The following is a 13,207-nucleotide window of genomic DNA, read 5'->3' as shown; positions in this document are numbered from 1 at the left end:
AATTGGGCCCAGGACTTACACCTGAAACTCTGCTGAACAGAAATTCCAGATCTCTGTTAACAGCTCAGCCAGGACTGCAACTACAGAATAAATATAACAGGTGTGCATGCTGTATTTTGTTCTTCTCCCCCAGCTGGTGATTGAGGTGACAGTGATTTGTCTGAATGACAGTAAAGTGTTTACTGGCACGAAGGGTGTTATAGCGGCTGCAGTGGAGGTTAGCAACGCCCAATCCGAGGCCGTCAGCCAATCTAGAGATATTAGTGTCTATATTGCAGGCCCAAAGGTAATTAGATCAAAATTCAGCCAAAGTTTTCATTTGGATTGATCTCACTTAAAGCCGTTGGACACTTTTGGTACAGAAAAAAAAAAAAAAGTTCACAGATTTACAAATAATTTACAGGGTTTACAGAAGGTAATGGTGAAAGACTCATCTTGAAATATTATTCCATGAAATGCTTTACTTCTTGAGAAAACATTAAAACAGTATTAATTCTCGATAGTGAGAATTACGGATTTAATTTAAACACATGTCATGACACGGCGAAACGTGCGGAAACCAAGGATGGGTTTTTCCGTTATTTTCTCCCAACTCGGATGACCGATTGAGCCTAAATTTTCACAGGTTTGTTATTTTATATATAAGTTGTTATACACGAAGTGTGGGACTTGACAATACTGTTTACCGAAAGTGTCCAATGGCTTTAAAGGAAATTGGTAATTACTCAAAATAACTATCATCATAAAACCTTTCTTGATTTCGAGTAATGGGGAGAGGTTGATAGTACAAAACAATGTGAGAAACAATTCCCTCTGAAATGACGTAGTTTTCAAAAAAAGAACTAATTATCATCAAATTTGATCTCGAGACCTCAAGTTTAGAAACTGAGGTCTCCAAAACAAGCATCAGAAATCACACAACTTCGTGTGACAAGGGTGTTTTTTTCTTTCATAATTATCTCGCAACTTTGATGACCGATTGAGCTCAAATCTTCACAGGTTTGTTATTTTATGCATATGTTGAGATACACCAATTGAGAAGACTGGTCTTTGACAATTACCAATAGTGTCCACTGTCTTTAACTTTTAGAGACCTGTGTAAGTTCCTAAAAGAAATGGTTTTAAAATATGACTTCTTTTGGCACCCCGTAAAGCTGTCTATGGTTGCTATGCAGCCTGATATACCCATAGGGCTGGAATATCATCTTTAAGAGGGCAAGGCCATTTTTCATTTAGTTCATTTCTCAAAGGGCACCTCCATTGGAAAATCTTAGGAACTCTGGAAACTTATGAAGATGCACCAAGGCCAAGACAATGGGGAAACAGGAGCCATGGCCATCGTGGGAAAGCTCCATTGAAGAATTTATGTTTTTTTGGCCACCAGAACTCGAAAACTATATATTTCAGTGACTGGGTGTGTTTTACATCGCCTATTCATGGATCATTACACTGAATGGATGAGCAGTTAATCTGCCTGGTGCACTCAACTGCACTACTGGTTTGTTCTTGATCCAATTATTACCGTCCTTTGGGCAAGAAATTACATGGAGGTAACAGGTGTGAGTTGATAAAGCGGAAAAGGATTATTATTTTGACCACTTGTTTAATGAAGCTTATTAAAGGAACACGTTGCCTTGGATCGGTGGAGTTGGTCTTTGAAAAGCGTTTGTAACCGTTATAAAATGCATATGGGTAGAAAGATGTTGTAAAAGTAGAATACAATGATCCACACAAACATGCCTCGAAGTTGCATGTTTTTCCTTTTACCTCGTCGACTAAAATGGTCCGCCATTTATGAGAGTCAACATAAAATGGCCGACCGTGTTAGTTCGGGACGTAATTGGAAAACCATGCAATTTTGAGTGATACTTGTGTGGATCATTATATTCTACTTTTACAACATCTTTCTAACCATATGCATTTCATAACAAACGGTTTTAAACGCTTTTTATAGACCAACTCGTCCGATCCAAGGCAACGTGTTCCTTTAAGCGTAATTCCAGGACTAAATTCCAGTATTGAATTGTTTTGAAACAGTCTACATTCAAGATGTGTTGCCCGACCACATCCTACTACATGCGCCCCCAACAAATTGAACGATGCAACATCACCATGTTGATTGCCGACCCAAACATGAAGTTCCGTTTGGAGATTGACACGCCTTACAACGTCACCGCTGGCATGACCATCCATAATGTGGAAGTGAGTCATGTAGGACGGAACTTGCAGGTTGGCTCAATGGACCCTGTGCTGTCCTCGAGTGGTCTCACAACACAGAACAACCAAGCTGTTTTGAACTTTGGACAAATCATCCACACAGGTATTGTTATTATATCTGTTTGAATTAGCCTTTTGCGAGTTAGATTTGAATAACGTTTGTTACACCTCAGTAACAAATTGTGAAGTTTTATTGGTCGAGAACTAATCCTGTGATGTGATACCAAGACGCAAATGTTCCATGGCTGCATAGCACGGTGGGTAACATGAGTTTTGTTAACCGATGTACAATACCTTTGTATGAAACAGCCATGGGTTCGAGGGAACAGTGAAAAATTGTTTCGTATTCGAACAACTGTTCGTCTGCTTATTAAACTATGCATACTCCGTCTAAATAATATTTGAAGATGATAACAGAAATTTCGAGAAGAGGAATAATTTTTTTACCAAGGTATAACAAAACATTTGTTGCACACTGTGATGGGGGTCCATGGGTTTTGTACACCCTTGTGGGGAAAATGGCACCCAAGGGGAAGAATTGAATGGCCCTGTGACCAGGGGTAATGATGTTGGAGCGCTTTGAGAAGCCCTTCGGGTGTGAAAAGTGCTAGATGAGGTTATTACAAAATAAAATTTTACTTTGATATACAGGGACATACACAGGGACCAATTGGTTACTGGGAGATGACGACATTGTCATCCTGATTGATATTCAGATGGCTGGTGGTTTGCTGAATAGCAACGGGACGGCTCAATATCTGAATGCTGACATCTCCATTGGACAAGGGGAAGTGATTTGGGTGTCTTACTTTAAAGTCATCGCAGAGAGGGAGGAGATGGACAAACCCATCTTCAGCGTGGGCTTCAGTCATAACAACACAGAGTCAACACTATTGCTTGGGTTGGTGACTGCTTTCACATCCACCCCCCTTTATTATGTCTGTCTCAGTGCATCTGCTTTTAACTGAGGAGCATGGTACCTAGGGAGTTCCATTTTTTCATTACTCAGGCCTGGAATTACACGCAGGCCTTGGCCCCTCTTGCCCCTGGTTTTGGCCTTTGTGCCCCTTCAAACATTGACTTTAAGATTTTCCAATGGAAGTGCCCTTTGCAGAGTGAAAATTCCCTTGCCCTTTAATCAAGAGATGAAATTCCTGTCCTGATTACTTAGATAGAATTTGTTTAAAAATGTGTACTGATTTACAAAATTCTCCATGCTCAAGCTCCCTCTTACCTTGATGGTTCGATACATTTACCAAAATGGTACTGCCCCGATGTACACAGACATCGACTGCGCTCCTTTTCGGACTTGACTCGGCTTTCCATTCCTAGATCTAAAAAAGGAAAGCTGCGGACAGTGCCTTCGTAATTGCTTCAACGTGCATATGGAACACACTACCAACAAGTCTAGTAAAGCAGCGCTTTTGTCTGAGTGCAAACGCATCTCAAAGACCCATCAATTCCCACAACCATCCTAACTTGCTCCTCCTTTTGCCATGTTTTCTTGGCTAGTCGTAAGAGTGTTTTTGTATTAGTTTTAGTTCATTTGTTTCCCTCCCTTTCTTAGGCGCTCTGTCCTTTGTATAGCAATGTATAAATGATTTGTATTTTTAATATTATTACTTTTTGCCTGTACTTCAACTGTAGTGTACTAGACTGAAACATGTTGTCCGCTCAGGGCTATATATAAAGTCGTAATAATGCAGTGTGTTGACAGGTTATGCATATTTTGGAACTCTTGGTTTTGTCATTGAAAGATGACTACCGTTAATTCAAAATTGTTAACCTTCATTACTGCAGTGATAAGGTTTGGTACAATGTCAACATTAGTCATACCCCAGACTCCATGGCAGAGGCTACCAATATGAAAGGACACATCTTTCTGCCTCAGTACATCCAGTTTGACAGCATGGTGCCAGAATACTCACTCAGCAGCAACCTAACAATTATGACCCATTCCTCTGATGGAACCGGATTCTACTTTACGGTAAGATTAACCTTTTCAAACCCTTTCAACACCACTGGCCAATTAAAGGCAGTGGACACTATTGGTAAGTACTCAAAATAATTATTAGCATAAAACCTTACTTGGTAATGAGTAATAGGGAGAGGTTGTTAGTATAAAACATTGTGAGAAACAGCTCACTCTGAAGTGATGTAATTTTCGAGAAACAAGTAATTTTCCACGAATTTGATTTTAAGACCCCAGATTTAGAACTTGAGGTCTCAAAATCAAACATGAAAGCACACAACTTTTTCTTTCATTACTATCTTGCAACTTTGACGACCAATTGAGCTGAAATTTTCACATGTTGGTTATTGTATGCATATGTTGAGATTCATATCCAAGTTTACTTTGGTTGGAAGGAGAAAGATCAGGGCCCAATTTCATGGCTCTGCTAACCGCCTATTTTCTGTGTTTACAATCACCAGTCTCCGTTTGCAGGGTAAGCGCAAAAATTCTGCGCCAGCTGTGTAAGCAAAGAATGCCTAGTAACGCGAGCGCAAGCGCCCAATCAAAATTTTCCTGTTATCCTGTGAAATATGCTTGACGTAAGCACAGAATTCCCTGCTTATCTGCAAACGTTGATTCTTTGCTTACGATAAGCAGAGCCAGGAAATTGGGCCCCGCTCTTTCCAATGAGGGTAAAATAAAATAAGGTTGCTATGTGGAACTCCTTCAAGTTAGAGTGGAAAGACCCAAATGCCTAATTGAGGGCGCTGTTTGGGTTCTATAGTTCCGACTCATTCTGACAGTAATGTCTTTATCTTATTTCCAGATTCCATCGATGTGTTTCACTGATAATATTGTTTTCAACATTGAGACATCTATTAAGAGTAACTACTTATACAAACTGAATAAGAACTGGAAGGCAACTACACCAATAGAGGTAATTAACAGGCATTGGTTATGGATTTTTTTTGTGTCGGGGGCCTGATTTCTTAAATTTGATAAGAAGAAGATACTGCTTCACAAATTTCTTTGCAAAGCCAAAAATTAAGTATGCCACCAGTTGCAACAGTGTAAACTTTATGGAATGTTGGCTGGTTACCTGTTTTTTCTTAGCAAGATTCTTGTGCTTACTGAGTTCCTATGCATCTAAGCTTGGTGAAGTTGGGCCCAGGGCCCGACTACATAAAGCTTTCATAAAGCTGTCAATCAGAAGATACTGCTTAGTTGTTCAGGGTGCCAAAAAACGCCTGTCATAAGTCTGTCCAAAATAAATTTGCGGGTAAACACATCAGCACAGTGGAGTGTTTGATTACATGTACACATGTAGGTCAAGTACCTCGCTAAAATATGGCCTTGCACAGTATCAACAAATTACTTTAGTTTTTTATTGATGCATTTTCATGATGTTTTTCTTCTTTGATATTGTTGTTAGTAATGTTTCGTCATTTTTAATTTGTACATTTCAGGTGGTGTTTAACATGCCACATCATGATTTAAGTATTTACTCGGAGGGCTTCTACTTCAGTGAACCCATGGACTACACCACATACGACTTCACTGTACCTTATCCATACATACCAGGTACGTCCTTCGGCTATCATTGCCACAATAGATGAACCAACCCATGCTTCTCCTCATTGAACCCAAGTCTCGACACTCATGGGGAGACAGGGAGTCTTTTTCTTCAGCTGCATCACACATCTGGAACTCTCTACCACTTAATCTTAGATCTTGTCTTTGTACCACAAAATTCAAATCTCTTTTCAAAGCTTATCTTATCACAGATATTGAGCCTGTTAATTGTTTTTTTTTAGGGACTCGGGGGTTAACACTGGGGTTTCAGTGTGTATCACATATCAGTGTAGGTAAAATCCAAGAATCACATACCACAGACAGTCTGTCATGCTTTAGCTTTTTGTTAAGTAGCCCAACAGGCTAGTTAATTGTGGGTTTTACTTGTCCGTTGAAAGTAGCCCAGAATCTTAACATGCGTTGTCAGAAGTGTATCTTTCTGGCGTTATTCACAAGCCTCAAAGTGTGACGTCAGATATTCAGGCTAGTTATTAGTGGGCTAGTCATCTGAAAAACAACTGCATTCTGCAGCTTTTTGTATCAACAAAATCTGAAAAAAAGGCTCAGACGGCCGCGGTGTATGCGCGTCCCGATCCCATATTCTGATGTATTAATGGTAGTGATCACAACCAGTTCAATAGTTAATTTCAATCACACATTCAAAAATAAGTTATATTTTTTAAAGTTTATTACTCACATATGAAAAGGAAGAAATATGAGCCATAAAGCATAAGTAGGTTGCAGAGTTTTTAGTAGCCAGAAGGCCCAATTGAGAAGAGGTGCTCATAGCTCATCGCAGTTTTTACTACCCATGTACATCGGGCTAGTTTAAAGAGAGAGCCCTGCATAAAGTGAATTACAGATTGACTTGAAATCGGACCACCCCCTAAAGAATAGACTCCTTACAGGGACGCTGAGGTCATGCGCAAGTTGTCTACGCACAAGAACAGCTTTCGTCCAATAATTTGCCTCCTTTGAATAGAGTGAGGGTGCTTTTTGACCCCAGACAAAATGTCTTATATGTAAACGTTTTCTCCTAACAGCTCCAAGTGACCCATCAAGCTGCCCGTCACCAGTACCTCTTGGGATGGAAGACAACACCATCACTGACTGCCAGATTACGGCTTCATTCTCACCAGATGACTCTGCACAGGGACATCATGCAAGACTCAGGGGAGGCTCAGGTACTGTACACAAGAGTTTTATACTTTCAGTATTTATCAGGCATGCAACTCTTCCGCGTTTCCACGGAATTCCGCGTTTTTGGTTTTTGTTTTACGTGAAAAAGAAAGAAGAAAAAAACAAAAAAACAAAAACTTTTTTTTTTTCTTTTTTTTTTCGTTTATTTTATTTAGCCTAATAGCAGTTGCATGCCTGATTTATTGTTCTAATGTGTAATAAGATTTTTAATAGTTTTTTTTTTTTTTTTTTACATTTCGCCTTTGATCTGCATTGCTTTGCCTGACTTTTGAGCTTTCAATTTTGGTTGTCTCTTTTTCGTATTTTCTTGGTTGTTCTGTGCATTTTTAAACATTGTAATGTATAGTTTTATTGTTACTTCATAGGTTTGGTCCTCTTTCTTTGTCATAATGTGTAATGTGGTTTTTGTCATGGTTTCATTGTTTAAATGAACATTGTCATGTACCTGTAACAGCTTTTTCTGGAATAGGCACATTATAAATAATTTGTTATTATTTATTATGGAGAACAAAGCGGCTGCAAATGGCCGCAAGACTTACTTCCACTTCATCAAAAAGGTTGGCATAGGTTCAAAACCTGAGCTAACATTACTAATTATAATACAAGTGAAAGTGGAAAAAAATTATACTTTTATTTTTATAAATTAATTGTATTTGATCGTTTTAAAATGTTGGTTTCAATGTGTATGCACTATAAAATGTTGTTTAATTGTTTTTGTTAATTATTTAGTATGCACATTCCGTATCAATTCAAAAATTTTGCCACATATTTGGGCTCTAACCCTATTGAGGTCTCAAAATCAAATGCCTTTTTACTATTAATGTTACTAGTGTTTTAAAAGTGTACTTTTTAGTCCCTGCCCTTTTGTCTGTCTATGGTTCACTTTTTATCTTTGTATTTATGCCTACTCTTTCTCTATTGTACCGTTTAACCCCTTTTTAATGTTGGTATTTTATATTGGTGTGTTTTTATGTAAGCAAAAAAGGCCAAAGGAATTTCCCATGCAAGGACAATAAAGCTTATTGTTTTGTATTGTAGTGTACTTGTTTTGATAATCACAAATAACTCTACAACCAAACGTATAAACTCAATGTAATATTTTTGTTACCAGCTTGGAAGACGCTAGCGAGGGCTGGACCCTTCCTTTATGATCGATGGCTAAAGGTTGACTTGGGAAAGATGTCAGTTCTCACCGGTCTCCAGACTCAAGGTGGGATTAACCCTGCCGCTGACGGGGACCTGGGAGAATTTGAAATCCTGTTCAGCCTGGACGACACTCTGTATACAGCGGCCACCCCTGAAAACAACAAAATAGTAGGTCATAGCTCATTATATCGGGGCTTGAAATTTGACACTGGATCGCAGTGATTTTAGCTTTCGGGCAGTAAACTCTGGTCTTGTAAAATAAATCCTGTAACAGCAGTGAAAAATAGGGAAAAAGACATTCTGCGAGATTCTGCGAGTGATGAAATGGCAGGCCATGAACTATTTTTTGCATTCTAGCATAAGTCCCTTTTTTGGTTGCAACAGCTATAAATATTTTTTTTCTTTTCACCACTACTTTAAAGTAGGATTTTAAACTTTGCATGGTGGAAATACGATATTGAAAGGTTTGCTGTAACACCATGTAATGACTATCTCTAATGAGTTGAGGTAGTTACTGCAAACCTTTCTATACCACTACTTTTGTTCTGTCCCTCATCAACTCTCATTATGAATTATCATCTCTTTCTTAGTTTGACCACAAAAAGGACTCTCCAGCGAGTCACGATACCATCGTGGACCACGTCCTCTACAAACCTGCAAAGACACGCTACGTCGTGCTCAACTTGACTGCCTATGACTATACGACAGCATCTAAATGGTACAACGCACTCAGGATTGAGCTGCTTGGCTGCCCAATAGATGGTGAGGTTGCAAATGGTAAGTACGGGTCGTGTCTGAAATGGTAGCTGCGACTGTGGCTATTGCTCAGGGTGTTGCTTCAACATTTAGCGACTACGCAATCTAGCCATAGCTGTAGTCGTATCCACCATTTGGACATGGTCTAAAGCTTTACTCTACCGTTTGATTTGCTGCTTTTCATGCACTATTTATTTTACTGATAAAATTATCATATGGTCACATTCATTGCCTTTGTTTGTCTTTTTGCAAATTGCGACCCCAAAGGATTGGTCACATAGAACCTCAAGAGTCCTCTTTCCCATTCTGAAAATTGTGTGGCCGTGTGATCTTTATTTTTGCTTAAGACATATTTTTCTGAAGGGATTTATAGTTGATACAGCGCTACAGCGCAGGAAAGAGTTAATGGGGGGGTGCGCCCCACAGCAGAATTTCTTTTTCAAAATCACGGCTTGAACTTGTTTATTATGGCCTATTTGTATTGTTGTTTTTCATTGTTTCAACTGTTCTTGTAAAATTTTGAATATTTTGAATACTTCATGTAGGTGCCCTTGACAAGTTTACTTCTTTTTGACATGTTTCCTTGCTTCTTTTTAACATGTTCCTTTTTGTTATCAGTGTGGTATTTTCTTTATCAATGACAGTGTGGACATAAGTGTTGTTTGAACTATTGGTGTACAATTTTTGTAATCATGAATTTTGTGTTTCAGATCAGCCCTTTACACTGACTTTTTCCGAACATGCCTTTCACATTTATAACCTCATTGTATTTTCTTGATATTGATGATAATGTTGAACTCAGTGTCATTTGAATTGTCACTATTTTGTGTTTCAGATCAGCCCTTTACACTGACTTTTTCCGAACATGCCTTTCACATTTATAACCTCATTGTATTTTCTTGATATTGATGATAATGTTGAACTCAGTGTCATTTGAATTGTCACTATAAAAATGTTGTTTAAACTATAGGCTGAAAATGGGAATTGTGTGTTATTGAATTGAATTGAACTGAATTGAACTGAATTGAATTGAACTGAACTGAACTGAACTGAATTGAACTGAATTGAACTGAATTGAATTGAATTGAATTGAATTGAATTGAATTGAACTGAAATGAATTGAATTGAACTTAATTGAATTGAACTGAATTGAATTGAACTGAACTGAATTGAATTGAATTGAATTGAATTGAATTGAATTGAATTGAATTGAACTGAATTGAACTGAATTGAACTGAATTGAACTGAAGTGAATTGAACTGAACTGAATTGAATTGAATTGAATTGAACTTAACTGAATTGAACTGAATTGAATTGAATTGAATTGAATTGAATTGGAGTGAATTGAATTGGAGTGAATTGTAACATTTGAAATGTTGCCATTTCTTTGCTAAGCGAACATTGAGTGGGACACCAGGCACCCAATGCACACTTCAATGTAACTTTAGCTTGTAAACTGTTCCTGCTAAGCAAGCAAGACTTTTATGTGCTTAGCAATCTTTTCTGCTACAAATTTTTTATATAATATTATATACTTGACACATGTGCACTATTTTTTTAACAAAAAAAAATAAAAAAAATTGAAACACACCTTTTTAATCAAGTTGTTTTTACCCTGATGTTTCCTCAGATATTGCATTTGATTGTATTTCCTTACTACATGTTCTGTGTTTTGTCTTATTGTTTAGGCTTATTTTTCAATTTTGTTTATTGTACATTCATACATGTACAGTAGATATTCCATTTGCATTGTATTTCTCCACTATATGTTCTGTATTTTTTCTTAGCTTTACGCTAACTTTTAAAGTTTGTTTGTGTACACAGTGGATATAACCACAACATAAACAAATTGCTTATTTCTCTACTACATGTGCTGTATTTTGTCTTAGCGTATAGGCTTACTTTTAAATTTTGTTTATTGTACATACTTACAGGTGATATTCCATTTGCATTGTATTTCTCTTCTACATATTCTGTAATTTTTTCTTAGCTTAGGCTAACTTTTCAATTTTGTTTGTTGTACACAGTGGATATAACCACAACATAAACAAATTGCTTACTTCTCTACTACATGTTTTGTGTTTTGTCTTAGCTTAGGCTTACTTTTAAATTTTGTTTAGGCCTATTGTACATATGTACAAGTGTACAGTAGATACTGCATACGTTCAAGTGTTTCTTTTTCCCTACTACATACAAGTTTAGTCTTTATAGCTTAGCTTACTTTTCAATATTTTTCTTGTACACGTGTGTACAATATATATTTTGAATTTGCATTGTCTTTCTCTACTACGGGTACATGTTCTGTATTTTTTCTTAGCTTAGGCCTACTTTTATGGATTTGTGTACTTTACAAATGAAATCATTGAATCCTTTAACTAACTTGCCAATTTATTGGGGATCTGTCTTAACAGATGTGTGCCCACCAGAGACCATCACGCCTCTTGCCGAAGCTTATGAGAGAGGATTTCTTGTAGATCCAGAAACATCGACGCTGTTTGTATGTGACATGATAACTCACGGCAAGAGCGGCATGCGGAAAGAGATTCACCCATCGGTTTATACCATCCAATGGAAGTAGGTGTTTTAATGCTATGTACAAACTGGGGACCTGAGAACAAAAGAATTCCACGTAATATGAGACTAGATACGCTGTGTGGACTTACACATGTCCACACAGTGCTGAAGTGGGAAAAAAGCATACAGTTAAAACAAAACTTGATTTATGTATTTAAAACATATCAGTATGAGAAATCGTGTTTATGTTATTTTATATTCTTCAAAATCTTACCTGCAGGAAACCAGACATGCACTGCTACATGATGAAATACGCGGACAAAAACTGGATTGGTAAGTAAGCAAAAGATCAAAGATAAATGGCCAGGGAAAGAAAAAGAGAGAAATATCGAAACAATTTGTGAAGAAGTATTGATTGTCTTTGAGGTGATTCTGATTTTCTTATAGAAAATTGTGGACAATTTTTTGCTACCTTTTCTAATTGTTGTGTATTTAAAAAAAAACCATAATGCTATTTTTGCTCATGTTTTTTAATCCTGCATTTCAATGTTTTTCTTGACCGTACAGCGCTTTGAAACAGTGTTAAAGCGCTTTTTAAATTCATTTAAATTTAGTTAAGTTACGATTAATGTGACCTGTGACATCGGGCTTAGAAAGGGCCACAGAGCCTGGGATGATTTGTACACGGCCTGATGTAGAATTACACTCAATGTTCTATTGTTTGGACATTGCCTCTTGTACATGTAGATACTTTTTATCAACTTTTGATAAGAAAAAAGGGCCAAGTCTCAAAACTTGTTAATTTGTTAGTTTTGTATAACTCTTGAATCTATTTCAATATCTTGATACATGTAAAGTTGATGACCAGTGTCGTATCTCGCCTGGCAGAAAGACCCTGGAGTGTACCAGCACACTCTTTTGGTTGGTAAAACACGACCTTTGCAATTTAAAGGCAGTGTCTTATCAACTGCAAATTCCCATCTATGGTATTATATTGTTTTTATTATCTGACATTGGTGTAAGGGGTCAATACAAGAAAATTACAATTTTGAATTCTTGGTTTTACTAGGTCTTGATTCCAGACTCCGTAACATCATCGGCTTCCTGCCAAGCACTGGTAGACTGTACGGCATCTTGAGCAATTCACCAGACTCTTACGCAGCTGCTGACGAGCCTCAAGGAAGCTGGTACCTAATACCTACGAGTGAATACGACACGGCGGCCGCCAGCGAGGGCTTCGTTGCGGCTGTGACCGTACCGTTCATGTCCACAGAGACCTTCAAATATTCAAACCCTGATGATCTTGCTAACTCTGTGTACACCAGCAGTGATTTCAAAGGTAAGTTTTATGTTTCATAGATGTTTCATTTAACATCGGGGATTCAGAATGTAATTTGTTTTTACCCCTTGATTATTGTTGTTTTCTGCTTTTGAAATCGATGTCGAATTTGCATTTTGATTTAAGAATGTGATCGCGTATTTTTATATTTGCTTGTCATTTTCCGGTTATAATTGCTTTAAGAATGTGATTGCATATTTCTATATTTGCTTGTCATTTTCCGGTAGTAATTGTTTTGCAGATTTTAAACTGATTTGTATACCTTTCTTTTTGTAATAGTAGTGTGTTTTGTGTAATGTTAAATTTGCACCAGGGATAAAGAATATTAATTTTGCTTTCTACCCTTATGCATTAATGTTTGTTAGGACTGTATATGCGGTACATTCCAGAGTCCGGTGAAAGAAAATCACAGACTATTACTGGAGTGGGACTTGAACCCACAACCCTTGCAATTCCTTGTGTAAATTACTTGATATAGCGCCCTCATTGAGCCCTTCCTTGTTTCATGA

At 37.5% G+C, this 13,207-nt stretch overlaps 1 protein-coding gene across 2 annotated transcripts in view; it reads left to right on the top strand.

Annotated features, from left to right (window-relative positions):
• LOC139954389 (uncharacterized) overlaps positions 1-13,207 on the top strand; it is a 41,918-nt gene that overhangs the window by 24,478 nt on the left and 4,233 nt on the right. The window contains exons 16-27 of one of the 2 annotated variants that reach the window (XM_071954161.1): positions 134-286; positions 2,038-2,320; positions 2,869-3,118; positions 4,018-4,204; positions 4,998-5,108; positions 5,638-5,752; positions 6,787-6,927; positions 8,055-8,257; positions 8,680-8,851; positions 11,257-11,419; positions 11,640-11,692; positions 12,429-12,698. In XM_071954161.1, coding sequence (XP_071810262.1) covers positions 134-286; positions 2,038-2,320; positions 2,869-3,118; positions 4,018-4,204; positions 4,998-5,108; positions 5,638-5,752; positions 6,787-6,927; positions 8,055-8,257; positions 8,680-8,851; positions 11,257-11,419; positions 11,640-11,692; positions 12,429-12,698 — 2,101 coding nt within the window. Of the gene's footprint in view, positions 1-133; positions 287-2,037; positions 2,321-2,868; positions 3,119-4,017; positions 4,205-4,997; positions 5,109-5,637; positions 5,753-6,786; positions 6,928-8,054; positions 8,258-8,679; positions 8,867-11,256; positions 11,420-11,639; positions 11,693-12,428; positions 12,699-13,207 lie in introns of both variants that reach the window. The other variant, XM_071954160.1, reaches the window with a different exon arrangement.

This window comes from Asterias amurensis, chromosome 2, assembly GCF_032118995.1.
Source record: "Asterias amurensis chromosome 2, ASM3211899v1".
NCBI classification, from domain to species: domain Eukaryota; kingdom Metazoa; phylum Echinodermata; class Asteroidea; order Forcipulatida; family Asteriidae; genus Asterias; species Asterias amurensis.
This window is presented reverse-complemented; position numbering and strand designations above follow the sequence as displayed.